The 22175-nt window shown below is 38.4% G+C and overlaps 1 protein-coding gene across 1 annotated transcript in view; it reads left to right on the plus strand.

Moving 5' to 3' along the window:
• NEK11 (NIMA related kinase 11) overlaps positions 1-22175 on the plus strand; it is a 108312-nt gene that overhangs the window by 66624 nt on the left and 19513 nt on the right. Inside the window, 2 exon segments of the mRNA XM_033856316.2 lie at positions 6080-6145; positions 7004-7130. Of these exon segments, the coding sequence (XP_033712207.1) occupies positions 6080-6145; positions 7004-7130 (193 nt within the window).

The raw sequence follows: 22175 nt of genomic DNA on the forward strand, positions 1-22175 counted from the left end.
GCAGATCTTGGGACTTCTCAGCCTCCATAATTTCTTGAGCCAGTTCCTTATAATAAATCTCCATTTGTATCTATATCCATATCTGTATCTTCTATTTGGTTCTGTTTCTCTGGAGAACCCTGACTAATACAGTGCAGCAGCAGAGGAGATAAAGAAGACCTTGGAAAAACTAAGAAGAATGAAGTTACAGAAGAAATGAAGATTTTGTTTACTCCTTTGGAGCTTTCCTGTACTTATTTTAATTTGGTTTATTTATACATTTGTAATATTCTAAAACTATGGCATATGGCATACACACTTATAAATAATGTTGCTAAAAGCTGAGAATTTTCACAGTTCACTGAAAGCTGTCTTGAGAATGTAGCTCTAAGACTCCTTCCTCCCCCCTGGGCCTGAACCTCTGGCAAGTAGACAGAGCTAAGTTTGTTAAAGCTGTTTGTGTCCATAGGCTCATCACCAAGTCCCCCAAGCCTCCATAAACTGGGCCAGTATTTGAGTGACTTAGAGCCTTTCTTCTTTTTGGTCCAATTAATTAGCTAATCTTTGAAATGTCTCTGGATGCCACAGCAGAACTGGGCATGAGGGAACTTCTTAGGGGCAGAGAAAAGAAGGCTCTGGGGGCAAAAAAGTCTCCTCCTTTTTTGCCCCCAGTGCTAACACAGAAAACACAAAACAAAACAAACACACACCCCCAACTCACTTCTGTTGAAGGGGTTCTAGATTTTTTACAATGAAGCACAGAGCAGCTTCTCTGCAGGGATCTCATTTGCTGGTGTTCTTGGTGCTTTCACAGTGGAGGAGAGAACAGGGCTGGGGCACTTTCCCTAAGATGAGTGCCTTGTCACCTAGCAACCCACACCTTTCACCAGCCACTTGGTAAGGTATTGTGTTAGAATGGCTAAACATTTCCCAAAAGGTGGTATGAGGAATTCATTTTTAACATAGTGAGGCTCCCAGGGAAAGGACCTACTAAATGTGACAGGGGATGGAGGTGTGCTCCCCCAGGTCTGGAGATGGAAAAGCAGAGAGAAGTTCTGTCTGTGGTGTTGTGGGAGATTCCTGCTTTCTCCTGGCTCCCACTTCTTGGGATGTCCTGAGGTCACTTTTTCAAGGAGACCCCACTCCAGTACCAGGTGTCAGAAACTCCTACTGTGTAGCTACATTTGAGAAGGACCTGGCATCACTCCTGGCTTATAGCACAGAGGGCTTATCATGGTCCTGGGGTCCCAGGACGCCAATGAGGAAGCCAGGCAGGAGCCGCCTCAGAGTCTAGGACGAAGGCCACATGGCAGAGACCAGCAACAGGAGCTGCCTGGGCTGTGCATCACCACGGAGCCATTGCTCATGCCAGCACCTTCGGCAGGAAGAGTCTGCAGGCCACCCTGAGACCCTGCCGGACAAATACAGACCTGTGGGGAGGGAGCTGAGGTTTCAGAAACTATTCAGATAAGGGCTTAAGGGGAAATGAAGGTTAAACTGTCCATACTGTCTCCACAGTCCTACTCTGGCTCGGGGCCTGAGAAACACTTGCTGCGGCTGCCTCCACAGACCTCACTCTGCTGTGGTCCTGGAGGGTGAGGGTTTGGACAATGGCCTGATGGGGAGTTGGAGGCAGGACCTCGACCATGGGTTTGACCACCACTGTCATCCATTCTTAATCAGGACACTTAACTCTCTTGGGCATCATGAAAATAGAAATTATGGGGACATAGGTGGAGAGCTACTTGAGTTTTTTAGAAGAAAGATTTTATGTCAACTGTTTGCTAGTCACCTTGTTATTTCTTGGACTTGATTTCTAAATACTTCAAAGGAAAAAATATTAACAAAGCACATGAAAGGACTTTCTTTCTGGAACCATTTTTGCTTACTGTAGCCACAAAGTCAAATTATACTTAAAAAATTTACCAGGTAGCTTGATATCTGGTCTGTTGCATACATTTTATTGTTCTATTACCACAGCACCAGCCAATTACTTCCCATAACTGCTTTCTAACATACTGTTTGCCTTGTTCTTAAAATACCTAGTGGTGATTTACTTATTTACATATTTATATATGTGGGGACTGTTAATGTATTATATCTATAACTCATCTTCTACTTGCCTAGTCTAAGTATCAATATTATTTTTCATTACTTGGACTGAATAATTTTCACTAACCATTATTCCAATTTCTAAATCTTTGTTTCTGCTGCATCTTATCTGCTTTCAAACATATCTAATGAATTCTTAATTTTAATTGTATTTGTTTCAATTCTAGAATTTCCATTCAGTTCTTTTAAAAAATTGTTTATAGAATCTAGTTTTCTCATTGTGTCATTTATTTCCTTGAACATATCATAGTTACTTTAAAATCCTTGTCCAATAATTCCAGTAGGTGGATCACATAAGGATTTCTTTTTTATTTGTTTGTTTTGTTTTTGGTCATTTGGTCTTGTCTCTTGGCATGCCTGTAGTTTTTGAGTGAATGTTGGACAATATATGTAAAATAGCGTAGAGATGTTGGATGATACTATCTTCCTCTGGAGAGGATTTGATTTTTTTTCTGGCTGGTAGTAGATGCAGATCACCTTGATCTATTTAGGACTGAGATAGTTTAAGGCTAGGTTTGTGAGGGCTGGTCTATTTCCAGTTTGCCTTTATTTCCAGTGTTCAGGGTTTTCAGCTGAAGGCTTTAGTTATTTACCAAGACCCCTCCTCAGCTTTGTGAATCTACTGAAAACTCTGCTTAGTTTTTTACCTCTTAGCAGCTGCTTTCTCCTGAATGTCTTGCCCCGGAACAGCTTAGGATTCAGCAAATGCCTCAGGATAAAATCTATTCAGAATGTCAGACTTACTTCTCTTCTGTTCCCTTTTCTCTGGAAAATTTGCCCCTTGAGTCCTGGTTGCCTTTTGGATCTCTGAACTACAGATTTTGTTTTCCATCCCCAGTGAAACTGCTGCAAGCTCTGGGCCACGACACTCTGCTTCTGCCAAATGCCTGAGACGAAAACACAGTGGGAAGTGCTTGCTCATCTCAGTGCATCTCTTTTCTTTTAGGTTTTGGCCCCTCAAGTGCTGCCTGCCTTTGTTCACCTTGACTGATCTCTGATATCTTCAAAGAGCTGTTAAAAAAATTTACCCAAATTTTACGTTGTTTAAATTTTGTAGTAGTCTCGATACAACTGTGGAAGGTGGGCGATTTAGTGTGATATAAGCTTACTTCATCATAGTTGGAAGCTGAGGTCTTAATCTTGAGTTTTTTATTTCAATGGTCACATTTTCCCCTGAGATATTCTATTTGGTTGTTTCTCAAATCAGCATCATCTTTTCTTTTGATAATATTCTGTTTCTATCTCGTGTTTTCTATTCTTTATTATTTTAATCATTTGAAATATACTTATTTTATAGTTTATATCCTATTAAGTTATTTGAAATTCTCAGGGGTTTATTTATTTATTTTATTGGAGTAAAATTGCTTTACAATGTTGTGTTAGTTTCTGCTGCACAACGAAGTGAATCAGCTATATGTATACCTATATCCCCTCCCTCTTGGACCACCCTCCCACCCCTCACCCCCCATGCCACCCATCTAGGGCATCACAGAACACTGAGCTGAGCTCCCTGTGCTCTACAGCAGGTTCCCCCTAACTATCTATTTGACATAAATACACTAAATACATGGTAGTGTATTTATGTCAAACCTAATCTCCCAATTCATCCCACCCTCCCCTTCCCCGCTTTGTCCACATGTTCATTCTCTACGTCTACGTCTCTATTCCTGTCCTACAAATAGGTTCCTCTATATCATTTTCTAGATTCCACATATATATGATATTTATTTTTCTCTTTCTGGCTTACTTCACTCTGTATGACAGACTCTAGGTCCATCCACATCTCTACAAATGACCCAATTTCATTCCTTTTTATGGCTGAGTAATTCCACATCCATACAGCTACTGCATATTTGAATTCCATATCCACATCCTCTTTATCCATTCACCTATTGTTGGACATTAAGTTGTTTCCATGTCCTGGCTATTGTAAATAGTGCTGCAATGAACATTGAGGTACATGTCTCTTTTTGAATTATGGTTTTCTCAGGGTATATGCCCAGTAGTGGGATTTCTGGGTCATATGGTAGTTCTATTTTTAGTTTTTTAAGGAACCTCTATACTGTTCTCCATAGTGGCTGTATCAATTTACATTCCCACCAACAGTGCAAAAGGGTTCCTGTTACTCCACACCCTCTCCAGCATTTACTGTTTGTAGAGATTTTGTTGATGGCTATTCTGACCAGTGTGAGGTGATACCTCGTAGTTTTGATTTGCATTTCTCTAATAATCAGTGGTGTTGAGCAGCTTTTCATGTGCCTCTTGGCCATCTGTATGTCTTCTTTGGTAAAATGTCTATTTAGGTCTTCTGCCCATTTTTTAATTGGGTTGTTTTTTTTTTGATATTGAGCTCCATGAGCTGTTTGTATATTTTGGAGATTAATCCTTTATCCATTGCTTCATTTGCAAGTATTTTCTCCCATTCTGAGGGTTGTCTTTTCATCTTGTTTATGGTTTCCCTTGCTCTGCAAAAGCTTTTAAGTTTAGCTAGGTCCCATTTGTTTATTTTTGTTTTTATTTCCATTACTCTAGGAGGTGGGTCAAGAAAGATTTTGCTGTGGTTTATGTCAAAGTGTGTTTTCCTCTCAGAGTTTTATAGTGTTCGGTCTTATATTTAGGTCTTTAATCCACTTGGAGTTTATTTTTGTGTATGGAGTTAGGTAGTGTTCTAATTTCATTCTTTTACATGTAGCTGTCTAGTTTTACCAGCACCACTTATTGAAGAGGCTATCTTTTCTCCACTGTATGTTCTTGCTTCCTTTGTCATAAATTAGGTGACCATATGTGTGTGGGTTTATCTCTGGGCTTTCTATACTGTACCATTGATCTATATTTCTGTTTTTGGGCCAGTACCATACTGTCTTGATTAGCTTTGAAGTATAGTTTTATTATATATTATCTGCTGATTCAGTTTGCATTTGCTTCTGCCAGATGCCTCAAGAGGGTATTAACAGCTGAGAACCAATTTTTATGTTAATTTCTTTGTTTGGGATGTCTTAAGCCATACAGCTACTGCATATTTGAATTCCAAATGTAAGTGAGCAGAGAGACATGGTTGCAAAATATGAAGGGAGAGATTTTTTTTCTCCATTTTGTTTACTTGTGAGTGAATGTTTCTTGGGTCGTATTTTCACTTAAGATATGGACTGCATATAGGATTCTGACTTTAGGTGTTTATATTAGTTCCAACTCTCCACATTACATGGCCTCAAGGTCTTGGCTGCTGTGAGTTCTGAGTTCCTCGGGCTGCTGAAACATCAGCACCTATTGCTCCCTCTGATTTTCAGTTTTCTTTTTGTATAATCCCAAAGGATTGCCTCATTTTCTTGGGGGTTCAGTTGTGTTATATGTGAAGAGACTTACATACTTTATTCAACATTTCTCGGTGTTTTTTTAGGCAAAGGTTTTCAAGTTGTCTGATTTTTCATAATTTCAGAAATGAAAGTCTTAACTGACATAATTTACATTGCTGGGTTACAGTAAAACTTAAGTGTTATCTATTATTAAATATCATTGACATTATTTCCACATATATATAAAATGTGAACATTTGGATTATAATATATATATTATATTATAGATATAAAGATATATATGCATGTAATAGATTATATATAGTATATAATAGATTATAAAGCTTTGTGATAACTCCTCTGTGAACTGGGTGTATGGTTACTGGATATAGTACAATGTAGATCATGCTACTAAAACACAATAAAATCTGGCCTATTGAAATAGCTGGAAGTACATCACCCTTCTCTCAACTACATGTTTCTCTGTCTTTAAAATCTTTGTTTTAAAACTCTGATTTTCTCAGTGAAATTGGAAAATGTTGTGGCTTTGAAGCTTTTAAACATTTAAAGATATATCTCTGGGAGTGTATATTTATGTGTGAATCACTTCACATTCACTCATATATATTATTTATATTTGGATTTTAAAATTTTATATTTGCATGAAATTGTATATCCTTTTTTTCCTTTTGTAGGAGGGTACTTCCATCGAGACTTGAAATCAAAGAATATATTTCTGAAAAATAATCTACTTAAAATTGGTAAGATTTTAAGAATATGTATTCTATGAGAGAGTATATTCTAGATGTTATTAATACATCAAATTGGAGTATAAAGATATAAACTGAGGTATAAAACATTTGCTACATATTAGATAGATTAAACAAATATCTTTTGAGTTCCTATTCCATGCCATGCGCTAACAATTAATAAATGATGAGACTTGTTTTACTAGTTTGATTACTACAGTTTTCCCACTCCCCTACTTATTTTATCACAAGCAATTAACAGTTATCACAGATAATTAAAATGTTGATGTAGTTAGTTCTCCTTTAGAACTGTACCTACACTCACAACAGTTACTGGATTGTTTGATCTTATGTAGGTGTTCTTAGAGGGGGAATCATAAAAGCATGCAACTAATTAGACAAGTATACTGAAGCTGATAGATTCAAATTTTTATAGTCATATTCTTGAAAAGTCTCAGGTTTTTTGTTTGAAATTTCTTTATTGTAAATGAAGAACAAACTCTCCCCCCCCCCCCCCGATAAAATTGCAAGTCATAATATTCAGTGCTTCCAGAATCATTCTGTTTGTTGTTATTCGGACTTGAAATAGCTTTTTGTTTCAAGTTGCTGGTTTTCCATAATTCCAGGAAATAAAGTTTTAGCTTACATAATTCACTTTCCTGTCTTCAAAGTCTTCTTTCTCCTATAAGGCTTTTATTTTTAAAGCTATCCACCAGTATTGTATAATTTAAAATGTGTGACTTTTCTTTCCCTTTAAAATGGTATGAATCATTGCATATTAAAATTGTCAAATTCGACAGTTGTTAATTTCTAGTACAGTACTGATTTTTGTGATTTAAAGTATTCATAAAAATTAATTATTATTTCAAGGGGATTTTGGAGTTTCTCGACTCCTAATGGGATCCTGTGATCTAGCCACCACTTTAACTGGAACTCCCCATTATATGAGCCCAGAGGCTCTGAAACACAAAGGCTATGACACAAAGTTGGATATCTGGTGAGTGGGCATGGGCTGGTCCAGGCTCCTTATTCATTTGCTACCCTGAGAGACAGTGCATTTTGTTTTTAGGCTCATTTACTTACTACGTCCACTCACTTTATCCTTTTTAAATATTAGTTATTCTGTAAGTAGTGTAAAAGAAGGTCTTTTGGATTAGAAACTTGATATATTCCATTAAATTGATTTCAAAAATTCTCTTTATTCATAGATTAAATGCTTGGTTTGGATTTTTTCTTCTTGAACCACGAAGGAAAGTTCCTAATGTATCATAAACATTAAATTTTGATATGTTTCTGCTAGTCTATTACGTAAAGCATTTGTAATTCTAAACACTGTGCTTTATTTTTTTTTTTAAGGTTAACTTCCACCTCTGTGGGAAATATATAGCTTACCTTTATTTTTTGTCTTCTTGTTGCTTTTAAGAATTTTTACTAAAGATATTAGCTTTAAGGATCAACTTAAATTTAAAAAAATTCTGGGTTCTCGGTGATAGATACATTTGAGATTTCTCAGCTTCTTTGAGCTCTTTTCCAAAGGAATTTCTCCTTCCTCATTGGGGAATCAGTTTAAATCTCAGTGCAAAAAGCCATGTGGAAAATTGTATTCTGTTGATAGCAATAGATCCTAATTGGGGAAATTTTCCTTTCGTTTGAAGGAGAATCTTATATAATTTTCAACTTGTTAAGGGTTGAAAGGACAATTTAGCTGAGAACTTGTTAATTAAGTAAATAATTATTGTATGCAAATCAACTTAAGTAGTTCTGAGCTTTCAAAGATGAGCAGTGTGAAATATTGTGTCTGCTTCATTGTTCTAAAGAAGATAAAGTAGAAAATTACTTTTTCTCTGGTTAGGGAAAAATAAGCACAGCAGGGGTTATGCCTTGGGATTTTCAACAAGGTCATTACTCCTGTTCTTGCTCTGGTCCCTCCCAAGTGGGAGAGAACACTGTCACGATTAGGTCTGGCTGGGGCAGATCCCTATCCATCCTGCACCTTCAATCACTCTTGGGATTTTACATTTCTAGGTTCTTCAATGGTTTTTTTCATTGTTAACTAGTTTCTTCTCTGGTGGTCTTTTCCAATTCACCTATCATCTTTTCTCAATCACGACGTTCCCTGATTCCCTCCAAAAACAAAAACAAAAACCAGACAAAACCCTCAAGGTATGTTCAGGTGAATGAGTTTCTTTAAACTTCGCTTCATTGAACATCTACTATTTGCCCATGGCTGTTCAATAACCCTTAGCGTATAAAATCAAAAGTGATAGGATTCCTGACCCTCAGTAAAAATCTTCTTGCTCTTTTTGGTGTACCTTTCTCCAGTTAGAGAAAAACTAGTCTTGGGCTTTGGACTGAATTTGAGGTAACATACCTAAATCTCTCTTCACACTTATTTTTATTATTATTATGGACATTTAAAAATAGATTTAAATATAAAATTTCTTCATGATTAAGTTTACATGGTATCTCAGGAAGATGTTACATCATGTCATTTGAATGAAGAGTAAATTAATTTTATGAAGCTCATCATTTAAGTCTTTGGAATTATGTATAGCAAGAAAGCTGACTCCTTTTGACAGGTGTCTATATTTGCTTGCCAAATCGGATGGACATCACCTAAACAAAGGCAAAGGAGCCCACAGAGAGGAGGGCATAGAGTCTTTTGTTTCAGTTGTGTCTGTCTTACTTCTTTTAAAAAAAATAGGAATATCATAGGAAATTCATAGGAATAAAAAATTAATAGGAATATCAGACAGTATTGCTTTAATGTTTTAGGCTTACAAAAATGATATGGGACTCAGGCAAAACTTGAAAAAGCCAACATCTCCCAAATATAGAAATGCAAGAGAATTTTTATATATTTTTGCAAGCATTAGGTCAGCTCTCCTTGCAGAGATTACCAACTACTCAGAAAGTTCTAGGCAAGGATTTATCATCATCATGACCCCAAATAACTACCTTATTATGAATTTTGTAATTACCTTAGTTGTATGCAAATGAAAATGGGCTTATCTGGTAATGAAATGTCTACTGTTGAACCTAAAGTGGAAAGAATAACAGAAATATAAGTTATAGTGGCAGATATATACGTGTAGTGCGTCATCTTTCAGAGACACTCTTAGAAAATTTAGATTGAATGGGGTTGAGAATTTTTCCACTGAATCTCAGCGTGTAACATCTGTTTACTGTGGAATATTGTCTTAGGATTGGAAACACTTATGAATAATTGACAGGTGTTTTGCTTTAGCATTAATGGCTGTACATATTTATTTATAATGCTTAAAGAAGAAGAATTGTTATAATACTAACTATATTTTCATCTGTTAATGCTCGCCCATATGTAACTTTGTCCTCCTTCTTCAACCTGCTTAAAACTTTTGGGATTCATTTATCTACAGCAATCAAGTACAGGAAGTCCCTTTCTTAAAACTGGGTTAGGTCCTAAAAGTTTATAAACAATTATTTGGAAAGTTAGGATAATTAGGTTCACTGAGGACAATACTTTGAACATGGCTGATTTGTATAAGCTATTGCTGAACATCTTTTTCCCCCCACAGGAAAAATATAATATATGAGTTGGGTTCCTAGACTAGTTCTTTAAATTGGTTTAAACTATGAATAGTTAGAACTTATTATTTTTGTAGGAGAAACAAATAAAGGACAATGACAATATTATTGGAATAATGGTACTGTAAGCAGAAAGGAAACAGACTATTCATTGTTGGCCTTATTTGTCATGTTGTGAGAGGTCACCAGATGGCCATACATTCTTTGGGTGATTTAAGTGGAGTTAATGGTGGTGGGGAAAGTATAATGGGATGCTCTCAAAGTTTTGTTCAGGGGTCTGGTATGGTAGTTGGCTGGGTAGGGGACACTGGAGGAGTTTAGTTCACACCCAGCATTGGAGTCAGGGTGTAGTGACCTTGGACGGAAATGTTAGACAAGGCTTAGCTTCAGGTGGAAGAAAACAAAGAGGAACCAGCACCTGCCTGGTCTTCCAGGACTAAGAAAGTATCCTCACAGAAGAGCATTCCCAGGGTTGACAGGGTAAGGGGGTAGAGAGGAAAACAAGCTTGTTTTCTGGTGAAGGATTTAGGAAAAGGGAGAAACAGGCCAACCTGACAGCAGGTTCTGTAGCTAATGTGGGACCTCAAGTAGCTGGCAGCCAGCAGCCCCATCAGCTGCCTCTCGGTGAAACAAGCTCTCACCTGCCCATGTTCTGGGCATTTCCTGTGTGGGTTCAGAGCAAACTGTTGAACAGCTTCAACTTCCTGGGGAGTGAGCCTTCTTGGGGAGTGAGCACTGGCATCATTATTTTCACTCAGCAGAAGCTGAGGTAGGGAAACACTTAAGTCAGCGGCAGTAAATTTGAGTATTAATATATTTTTTCAATGATGAGCATGAAATGATTGACACAAACTCTGCAGATAATGTTAGTCTGGCCTGGTGGATTTTTAAAAGGGCATAATACAACAGCAGCAAAAGAACCAGGAGTAGCTACCCTCTGTGGAGCGCTTACTCCGTGATTGACATTTAATGTGCTAAATTCTTCATGTACCTATCTAAGTTTATTTGTTACTCCAAAAAAAAATCACACTGTGTATAATTTTATAACCTGTTTCTTTTTCATTTAGCAAAATAGAACATTGCTCTGTAGCGACAAAATATATATACATATCATCTAAATGTTTGCATAGTATTCTATTCCTGGACACAATAGTTTATTCAACCAAGACCTTAATGTTTTCTCTGAAGATTTTCTCTTTGTCTTTCAGCATTTTTACCTGATGTATCTAGGTGTGGATTTACATTTATCCTACCTGGGGTTAGTTGAGATTCTTGGACATGTAAATTAACATATTTCATCAAACTTGATCAGACTTGGGAGGCTTTCAGCCCTTCTTTTTTTGAGTATTTTTTTCTCCTCTTTTCCCTCTTTCCTATCTTTCTGGTCTTCCCACTGTGTGTATGTTGGTGTGTTTTCTGGTTTCCCACATGCTCTGATGCAATGATCATTTTTCTTCATTTTTCTCTCTGTTCTTCAGATTGCATAATATCTGTCAGTCTGTGTTCAAGTTCACTGATTCTTTCTTCTGCTAGTTAAAATCTACTGTTGAGCCCCTCTGGGGAATTTTTTGTTTTAGTTATTGTACTTTTCAACTCCAGAATTTCTACTTGATTTTTAAAATAATTTCTCTCTGTTTACAGATATTCTCCATTTGATGTGACATTTTATCATACTTTACTTCTTTAAATAGTTTCCTTTAGTTCATTGAACATATTTAAAATGACTGCTTGGAAATCCTTTTCTGTTAAATCTGACATCTGAGCTCTCTCAATTAGTTTATGTTGCCTGCTGTTTTTCCCCACGTATGGATCATTCTTTCCTGTTTCTTTGCATGTCTCATAATTGGTGAAAACTGGACATTTTAGATTATATATTGGAGCAACTCTGGACACTTACTCTCCCCACTCCCCCACCTCTCTGGGGCTTGTTATTATTTGTTTGTTTATTCACCTAGTGAATAAACTCCTTTAATCTGGGTAAGACTGTGATTATGGCAAAATTATTACTATGTGCCTTCTGAGTCTAGGCCATAAAAGGTTGACAACGCTTCTGTCTGATTCCCTTGAGATCCTTGCTCTTGGAATTCAACTATGGTTTTGTGAAGAAGTCTGTGTAGCACACTGGGTGTACAGTGTGGAAGGAATCGAGACCTCTGGGCTTTAGCCCTGGCTGAGCTTCTGCATAATGGCCAACACCAATCAGCCAATCATGTGAGTGACTTGGAAATGGATCTTCCAGCCTCAGCTGAGGTTGCCCAGCAAATGCCATGGGGAGAAGATTCAAGACCTCCTTGTCAATTTCTGAGAGAATAGATTCATGAGCAAAATTATTGACTATTGTTGTTTTAAGGCACTAAGTTTTGAGGTGCTTCATTATTTATAGCCGTGAGTAGAACAAGGCTTTGTCAGGAGGACAATAAGCAGAGTTGAGACACAGCCTGTAGTCTGGATCTCCATTATGACAAGCTGGCACTGTTCATTTTCTTTATCTTAAGAAGTTCAAGAAATGGCTAGAGAGGAGGCCACACTGCTTGTGCCAGGAAAGCAGTCTGGTAGTCTCCTTGCAGGTGCATTTGATGGATGGATCCCAAGAACCTGGGCCTCAGTTGAGAGACTGGACCAGCAGCTTTTCCATGTGCCTCAGACTCTCCCTCCACTCCTCCTGGCTTCCCTTCTCCCATTCATCCCAGCCCTGGACCACCTTCTGACTCCAGCACCATCTCTCCATCACTCACATAACTCAGCAGCATGTGGCAGCCAGCTCAGACCAGCTCGCAAGGCTCTGCTATCCACATCTCTTCTCAACCCCACAGAAATCAATAAATGCTACAAATCAGGGTGTACCTTTCCACCCAGAAAGCCAGTTTACCTCTTGCCTGTGGGTTGTTCACAGAAAGAAAGAAACATCAAGACGTGTAAGTTCTTCACAAACATAGAGAATGGACATGCGAACCTGGGGGGGAAGGGGAGGGTGGGACGAATTGGGGGATTAGGTTTGACATATATACACTACCATGTGTAAAATAGATAGCTAGTGGAAACCTGCCTTAGAGCACCAGGGATCTCACCTCGGTGATCTGTGATGACCTAGGTGGGTGGGATGGGGTGGGGGAGGTCCAAGAGAGAGGGGATATATGTATACATATAGTTGCTTCACTTCACTGTACAGCAGAAACTAACACAACATTGTAAAGAAATTATACTCCAATTAAAAAAAAAAGACGTGTAAGTTCTGGTCTTTGTCCTCAAAATATTGGCAGACATAAACAAATTGCCATATGTTGTTATAGTGCAATACAAGGAGTGTGTACATGGCTCTGGTGTATAAAGGAGTGAGTGATTCACTGCTAGGGTGAGGGTGCAGAGCATCAGCTACAGTCTCAGAGTGTGGATAATGCTGCTTAGGATGGGGAAGGATGGAGAAAAGTTTGACAAAATGCCTTTCAGGAAGAAAGATCCAGTGACCATGACTGAAGGTAGGGGATGCTCACTGTGGGGGGAGGGGTGGACTGTTCAGGGAAAAAGGCTGGCCCAAAGAGCCATTTCCCCTCAGCCTTCTCCCTCACAATGGGCCTCAAATGTATGTGTTTGCAGTTATATCCAAATGAGTTTATATATGTTAAAGGTGTTAATCTAGTAAAATTTTCATAATATATCATAATTTTTGAAACTCTGTTTTGGTATTTTTTCATTTTAGAAAATATACTGAGAATTTGAAAGTAGTTGCAAGTGACCTTGGCCTTCTCTGACTCCTGAAAGCCCCTGGGAGCACTGTAATGACATGGAAGTGTAGTAATGCTCGGTGTCCTCCAACTAGCTGAGGACGAAGTGTGTGTGTGTGTGTGTGTGTGTGTGTGTGTGTGTGTGTGTGGCAGAGCAGGTGTGGCAATAAATACACGAGGCTAAGGAGGCAGTCAGTGTTCACGTGGTGAATGACCCATGGAGCCATGTAAAGGAGCTTGGACTTTACCTTCTGTGGGATGAGAAGCTGCTGATAGCTGTTAAACAAGGGGATGGTATATAAGTCAGCTTTGCTGAAATAACAAAGAGCTCCAAAAATCTCAGGTACTTATAAAATGTATTTCATTTTCATGTTACATGAGGACTGCAGGTTACCTGAGCCTCTGTTCCAGGTTGCAAGTCTGCTCTGCTCCTGCTCCAGTGCCCCAGGTCCAGGACTCAGGCTGTGTCCTGGTCTGGAATGAGCCTGCCTAGTGCTAAGACAGAGAGCAGGGGCTGTGCTATATCTGCACCTGCATGTGAAGCTTCTCCTTCATATCTCACACCAGAGACTGGGGAGGTCATGTGGCCAGCCCCAATATCAACAAGGAAGGAAGCCCACCCACCAGGAGAAGGAAGGGGAAGGGGTATTTGCAAAGAGTAGGCAATCTACCAGGAGAGATTGTCTTATAGTGATACCAAACTCTGCGACAGAAAACAGACGGGAATGGGGAGAAGTCTGGTGGAGAAAAATGGGAGAAAGGCAGGCCTTCTGTTAATTTGGGGTATTCTGCTACTTCTGAGGCTCTGTCCATCTTAAAAGAGCCTCCGGAGACTATCAAAGATGATGAAAGCTGTTCACTCAAAGTGTAAAGTATCTTTTAAAAAAAAATTTTATTGGACTATAGTTGATTTACAATGTTGTGTTAGTTTCAAGTGTACAGCGAAGTGAATCAGCTATATATATATATATATATATATATATATATATATATATATATATATATATATATATATATATATATATCTCCACTCTTTTTTAGATTATTTTTTCCATATAGGCCATTACAGAGTATTAAGTAGAGTTCCCTGTGCTATACAGCAGGTTCTTATTATCTATTTTATATATAGTAGTGTGTATATGTCAATCCCAATCTCCCAATTTATCCCTCCCCCCACTTACCCTCTGGTAACCATAAATTTGTTTTCTATATCTGAAACTCTGTTTCTTTGTAAATAAGTTCATTTGTACCTTTTTTTTTAGATTCCAAAGTGTGAAGTCTCTTATGCCACATGAGCAACTCAAGCTGTTGCCACATCCAGCCTCTGTTCAGTGGGGGGCTGATTTAGTAACAGTTGGTGGTGGAAAGATGCTTTCATCATTGTTGCCAACCCGCTTCTCGACCCAGCTTTGAACACTGTCTATGTTTATTTCCCAGACTTTATGGTTTGTATGGAGTCTATGACCATGTCCCCAAGGATAGCTAAAGACGCAAAAAATCTTTCCCTTTTATTTACCCTCTGCCCCCTTGTGATCTTCCTTGCCTTCTCTCTCCCCCTGCTGTTGGTCTTGTCCTCAGTTCTTCTGTGGCCAGATGCTTAGGGTGTGGAGGGCATGGGACCACCATGGGGAAGGCAGAAGAGCTGACCTCCCTTCAGATGTTGTAAAGCTCAATTGGGGAAGAAAGTAATTAGAAAGAGCTGATATGAGCAGGATCTGAAATTCATCCAAACTTGGTTTCTAAAATTTTATGACTCTCCCCCAAAACGTGGTAGAATGTTGGGATGATATAGCAGAAGGATTCACTTTTTCTTTTTTTTCAGTTTGGATTTTTTTAAACTTTTTATTTTAAATTGGAGTATAGCCGATTAACAATGTTGTGTTAGTTTCAGGTATACAGCAAAGTGATTCAGTTATACATATACATGTATCTACTCTTTTTCAAATTATTTTCCTATTTAGCTTGTTACATAATATTCAGCAGAGTTCCCTGTGCTACACGGTAGGTTCTTGTTGGTTATCCATTTTAAATATAGCAGTGTGTACAAATCAATGCCAAACTCTTTAACTATCTCTCCCCCCACCTTCTCCCCTGGGAAACATGAGTTCATTCTGTAAGTCTGTGAGTCTGTTTCTGTTTTGTAAATAAGTTCATTTGTATCTTTTTTTAAGATTCCACGTATGAGCAGTAACATACAATATTTCTGTCTGACTTACTTCACTCAGTATGACAGTCTCTAGGTCCACCCATGTTGCTGCAAAAGGCATTATTTCACTCTTTTTAATGGCTGAGTAATATTCCATTGTATGTATGTACCACATCTTCTTTATCCATTCCTCTGTAGATGGACATTTAGGTTGCTTCCATGTCCTGACTATTGTAAGCAGTGCTGCAATGAACATTGGGGTGCATGTATCCTTTCGAACCATGTTTTTCTCTGGATATATGCCCAGGAGTGGGATTGCAGGATCATATGGTAGCTCTATTTTCAGTTTTTTAAGGGACCCCCATACTGTTCTCCATAGTGGCTGTACCAATTTATATTCCCACCAACAGTGTAGGAGGGTTCTCTTCTCTCCACACCCTCTCCAGCATTTACTGTTTGTGGATTTTTTGATGATAGCCATTTTGACTGGTGTGAGGTGATATCTCACTGTAGTTTTGATTTACGTTTTTCTAATAATTAGTGATGTTGAACATCTTTTCATTTGCCTCTTGGCCATCTGTATGTCTTCTTTGGAGAAATATCTATTCAGGTCTTCTGCCCATATTTTGATTGGGTTGTTTGATTTGAGGATATTAAGCCACATGAGCTGTTTGTAAATTTTGGAGACTAATCCCTTGTTGGTCACATCATTTGCAAATATTTTCTCTTCTTTTCATTTTGTTTATGGTTTCCTTTGCTGTGCAAAACTTTTAAGTATAATTAGGTCCCATTTGTTTATTTTTGTTTTTATTTCCATTACTCTGGGAGGTGGGTCAAAAAAGATATTGCTGCAATTTATGTCAGAGTGTTCTGCCTATGTTTTCCTCTAAGAGTTTTATAGTATCTGGTCTGGCATTTAGGTCTTTAATCCATTTTGAACTTATTTTTGTGTATGGTGCTAACGAATGTTCTAATTTCATTTTTTTACATGTACCTGTCCAGTTTTCCCAGCACCATTTATTGAAGAGACTGTCTTTCCACCATTGTTTACTCTTGCCTCCTTTGTCGTAGATTAGTTGACCATAGGAACATGGGTTTATTTCTGGGCTTTCTATCCTGTTCCACTGATCTATATTTCTATTTTTGGGCCAGTACCATACTATTTTGATGACTGTAGCTTGGTAGTACAGTCTGAAGCCAGGGAGCCTGATTCCTTCAGTCCATTTTTATTTCTCAGGATTGTTTTGGCTATTTGGGGTCTTTTGTGTCCCTATACAAATTTTATTTTATTTATTTATTTATTTGCAGTACGCGGGCCTCTCACTGTTGTGGCCTCTCCCTTGCAGAGCACAGGCTCAGGATGCGCAGGCTCAGCGGCCATGGCTCACGGGCCCAGCTGCTCCATGGCATGTGGGATCTTCCCGGATTGGGGCATGAACCCATGTCCCCTGCATCGGCAGGCAGACTCTCAAACACTGTGCCACCAGGGAAGCCCCTCTACACAAATTTTAAGATATTTTGTTCTGTGAAAAATACCATTCAGTGTCTTATAGTTTTTGGATTACAGGCTTTTGTGTCTTATAGTGTCTTATAGTTTTTGGATTACAGGCTTTTGTCTCCTTAGGTAGGTTTATTCTTAGGTATTTTATTCTTTTTGATGCGATGGTAAATGGGATTGTTTCTTGGATTTCTCTTTCTGATCTTTCATTGTTAGTGTATAGAAATGCAACAGATTTCTGTGTATTAATTTTGTAACCTGCAACTTGACCAAATACATTGATGAGTTCTAGTAGTTTTCTGGTAGTGTCTTTAGGATTTTCTATGTGTAGTATCATGTCATCTGCAAACAGTGACAGTTTTACTTCTTCTTTTGCAATTTGTATTCCTTTTATTTCTTTTTCTTCTCTGTTTGCCATAGCTAGGACTTCCAAAACTATGTTGAATAAAAGTGGTGAGATGACATCCTTGTTTGTTCCTGATCTTAGAGGAAATTCTTTCAGCTTTTCACCATTGAGTATGATGTTAGCTGTAGGTTTGTCATATATGGCCTTTATTATGTTGAGGTAGGTTTCCTTTATACCTACTTTCTGGAGAATTTTTATCATAAATGGGTGTTGAATTTTGTCAAAAGCTTTTTCTGCATCTATTGAGATGATCATATGGTTTTTATTTTTCAGTTTGTTGGTGTGGTGTATCACAGTGATTGATTTGCAGGTATCAAAAAATCCTTGCATCTCTGGGATAAATCCCACTTGATCATGGTGTATGATCCTTTTAATATATTGTTGATTTGGATTGCTAGTATTTTGCTGAGGATTTTTTCATCTCTATTCATCAGTGATATTGGTCTCTAATTTTCTTTTTTTGTAGTATCTTTGTCTGGTTTTGGTATCCTCATAGAATACCAAATGTGTTGGTGGCCTCACAGAATGAGTTTGGGAGTCTTCCTTCCTCTACAATTTTTTGGAACAGTTTCAGAAGGATAGATGTTTACTCTTCTCTAAATGTTTGATAGAATTTGCCTATGAAGCCATCAGGTCCTGGCCTTTTGTTTGTTGGGAGTTTTTAAATCACAGTTTCAGTGCTTGTGATTGATCTGTTCATATTTTCTATTTCTTCCTAGTTCAGTCTTGGGAGATTGTACCTTTGTAAGAATTTGTCCATTTCTTCCAGGTTGTCCCTTTTATTGGCATACATTTGCTTTTAGTAGTCTCTTATGATCCTTTGTATTTCTATGGTGTCAGTTGTAACACCTCCTTTTTCATTTCTAATTTTGCTGATTTAAGCTCTCTCCCATTTTTCTTGATGTGTCTGGCTAAAGCTTTATCAACTTTGTTTATCTCTTCAGAGAACCAGCTTTTAGTTTCATTGATCTTTGCTATTGTTTTGTCTCTTTTTCACTTATTTCTGCTCTGACCTTTATGATTTCTTTCCTTCTGCTAACTTTGGGTTTTGTTTGTTCTTCTTTCTCTAGTTGCTTTAGGTGTAAAGTTAGGTCGTTTATTTGACATTTTCTTATTTCCTGAGGTAATATTGTATTTCTATAAACTTCCCTCTTAGAACTGCTTTTGCTGCATCCCACAGGTTTTGAATCATTGTGCTTTCATTTTCTTTTGTCTCTAGGTATTTTTTGATTTCCTCTTTGGTTTCTTCAATGATCCATTGGTTGTTTAGTAGCATATTGTTTAGCCTCCACGTGTTTGTGTTTTCTTTTTTTTTTTTTTACAGTTTTTTTCCTTGTAGTTTATTTCTAATCTCATGGCATTGTGGTCAGAAAAGATGCTTGATATGATTTCAATTTTCTTAAATTTACTGAGGGTTGCTTTTTGGCCCAGCATGTGGTCAATAATGGAGATTGTTCCATGTGCAAATGAGAAGAATGTGTATTTTGCTGCTTTTGGATGGATTGCTGTATAAATATCAATTAAGTTCATCTGATCTAATGTGTCATTTAAGTTCTGTGTTTCCTTATTGATTTTCCCTCTGGATGATCTGTCCATTGATGAAAGTGTGGTGTTAAAGTCCCCTACTATTACTGTGTTACTGTTGATTTCTCCCTTTGTGGCTGTTAGTATTTGTCTTATATATTGAGGTGTTCCTATGTCGGGTACATATATATTTACAATTGTTATATCTTCTTCTTGGATTGATCCCTTGATCATTATGTAGTGTCCTTCCTTGTCTCTTGCAACAGTCTTTATTTTAAAGTCTATTTTGTCTGATATGAGTAGTGCTACTCCAGCTTTCCTTTGATTTCCATTTGCATGGAATACCTTCCTCCATCCCCTCACTTTCAGTCTGTGTGTGTCTCTAGGTCTGACGTTGGTCTCTTGTAGGTATCATATATATGGGTCTTGTTTTTGTATCCATTTAATGAGCCTGTGTCTTTTGGTTGGAGTATTTAATCCATATACATTTAAGGTAATTATTGATATGTATGTTCCTATTGCCATTTTTTAAATTGTTTTGGGTTTGGTTTTGTAAGTCTTTTTTCTTCCCTTTCTCTTTTGTTCTCTTCTCTTGTGGTTTGAAGACCATCTTTAGTATGGTTTTCGGGTTGCTTTTTCTTTTTTGTGTCTGTATCTATTGTAGTTTTTGGGTTTGCTGTTCCCATAAGGTTTCGATATAACAGTCTATATATGTGCAAGGTTGTTTTAAGTTGCTGGTCTCTTTCCCTGCCTAGAGAACTTCCTTTAGACATTAGACATTGTTTGGTGGTGCTGAATTCTCTTAGCTTTTGCTTGTCTGTAAAGCTTTTGATTTTTCTGTCAAATCTGAATGAGAGCCTTGCTGGGTAGAGACTTCCCTTTCATCATTTTAAGTATAACATGCCACTCCCTTCTGGCCTGCAGAATTTCTGCTGAGAAATCAGCTGATAACCTTATGGGAGTTCCCTTGTATGTTACTTGCCATTTTTCTCTTGTTGCTTTTAATATTTTTTCCTTGTCTTTGATTTTTGTCAATTTGATTACTATGTGTCTCGGTGTGTTCCTCCTTGGGTTTATGCTGCCTGGGACTCTCTGCACTCCTGGACTTGATTGACTGTTTCCTTTCCCATGTTAGGGAAGTTTTCAGCTATTATCTCTTCACATATTTTCTCAGGTCCATTCTCTCTTCTCCTTCTGGGATGCCTATAATGCAAATGTTGGTGCATTTAATGTTGTCCCAGAAATCTCTTAGACTGTCTTCATTTCTTTTCATTCTTTTTTCTTTATTCTGTTCCATGGCAGTGATTTCCACCATTCTGTCTTCCAGGTCCCTTATTCATTCCTCTGCTTCAGTTATTCTACTATTGATTCCTTCTAGTGTATTTTTAATTTCAGTTATTGTATTGTTCATCTCTGTTTGTTTGTTCTTTAGTTTTCTAGGTCTTTGTTAAACATTCCTTACACCTTCTCAATCCTTGCTTCCATTCTTTTTCCAAGATCCTGGATCATCTTCACTATCATTATTCTGAATTCTTTTTCTGGAAGGTTGCCTATCTCCACTTCACTTAGTTGTTTTTCTGGGGTTTTAGCTTGTTTCTTCATCTGGGACATATTCTTCTGCCATTTGATTCTTTCTAACTTTCTGTGATTGTGGTTTCTGTTCCACAGGCTGCAGGATTGTAGTTCTTCTTGCTTCTGCTGTCTGCCCTCTGGTGGATGAGGCTATCCAAGAGGCTTATGCAAGCTTCCTGATAGGACGGACTGGTGGTGGGTAGAGCTGGGTCTTATCCCTGGTGGGCAGGGCTGTGGGCAATAAAACTTTAATCCCCTGTCTGCTTATGGGTGGGGCTGTGTTCCCTCCCTGTTTCTTGTTTGGCCTGAGGTGTCCCAGCACTGGAGCCTACAGGCTGTTTTTTGGGGCTAATGGCAGCCTCCAGGAGGGCTCACACCAATGGATACTTCCCAGAACTGCTGCTGCCGATGTATTTGTCCCTGCTGTGAGCTACAGCCACCCCTTGCCTCTGCAGGAGACCATCTAATACTAGCAGGTAGGTCTGCTGAGCAGGTAGGCCAAGTCTCTTATGGGGTCACTGTTTTTTCCCTTGGTCCTGGTACATACAAGACCTTGTGTGTGCCCTCCAAGAGTGGAGTTTCTGTTTTCCCCAGTCCTGTGGAAGTGCTGCAGTCAAATCCCACGGGCCTTCAAAGCCAGATTCTCTGGGACTTCTCCTCCCATTGCTGGGCCCACAGGCTGGGAAGCCTGACATAGGGCTCAGAACTTTCACACCAGTGGGAGAGCTGGGGTATAATTGTTTTCCAGTTTGTGGGTAACCCACCCGGCGGGTATGGGATTTGATTTTATTGTGATTGTGCCCCTCCTACCATCTTGTTGTGGCTGTTTCTTTGTCTTTGGATGTTGGGTGTCTTTTATGGTAGGTTTCAGCGTTTTTTTAATCAATGGTTGTTCAGCAGTTAGTTGTGATTCCAGTGTTCTTGTAAAAAGGGGTGAGCGCACCTGCATTCACTTTTCCTTTTAAATACTTTTTTAAAAATTCCATTCCTCAGACACATCAGCCATGTTTTAAGTGGTCAATAGCCACATGTGGCTAGTGGTTATTGTAGTCAGAAATTCAGAACATTTCCATCATTGCAGAAAGTTCTACTGGATAGTCCTGAGCTATTCTGCTCCAGCCCCTTCAGGCCTTACCCTAAGATTTTCTCGCATTCACCCTGCTTTTGGATTGGGCAGAACTCCTATGAGTTTTAGCTGCTGTTCTTAGATTGGCCCCCTGTGCTTTTCAGTGAGTACCTGTTGACTGTTTTGAGGGTCTTCTACTGTTGGGTCCTTCAATCACTCCATTGACTCTCTCTGCTTCTTCTCACACAGATGTTGATATTGTGCAGGTCATGTGGTAATTGTGGTTTGTTTCCATGTACTTGTACCTTGAGTTTCAAGGAGACACATTGTCACCTAACTTTGTTGAAAATGTTGGCCCTGGATTATAGTTTTTCTATCTAGCTGTTCTGTTTTACATGGGGATTCAAGGACGATACAGAAACTATGCTCCAGTGTAACCACCATTTCCCCCCAAATACTCAGAATCAGCATTCTAACAAATTCCTTGGTAGATTTGTTGTATGCATATGAAAGCTTGGGAAGAACTGATAGAGGTTCTGGG

The sequence above is a fragment of the Tursiops truncatus genome, chromosome 4, assembly GCF_011762595.2.
Source record: "Tursiops truncatus isolate mTurTru1 chromosome 4, mTurTru1.mat.Y, whole genome shotgun sequence".
Classification (NCBI taxonomy): Eukaryota; Metazoa; Chordata; class Mammalia; order Artiodactyla; family Delphinidae; genus Tursiops; species Tursiops truncatus.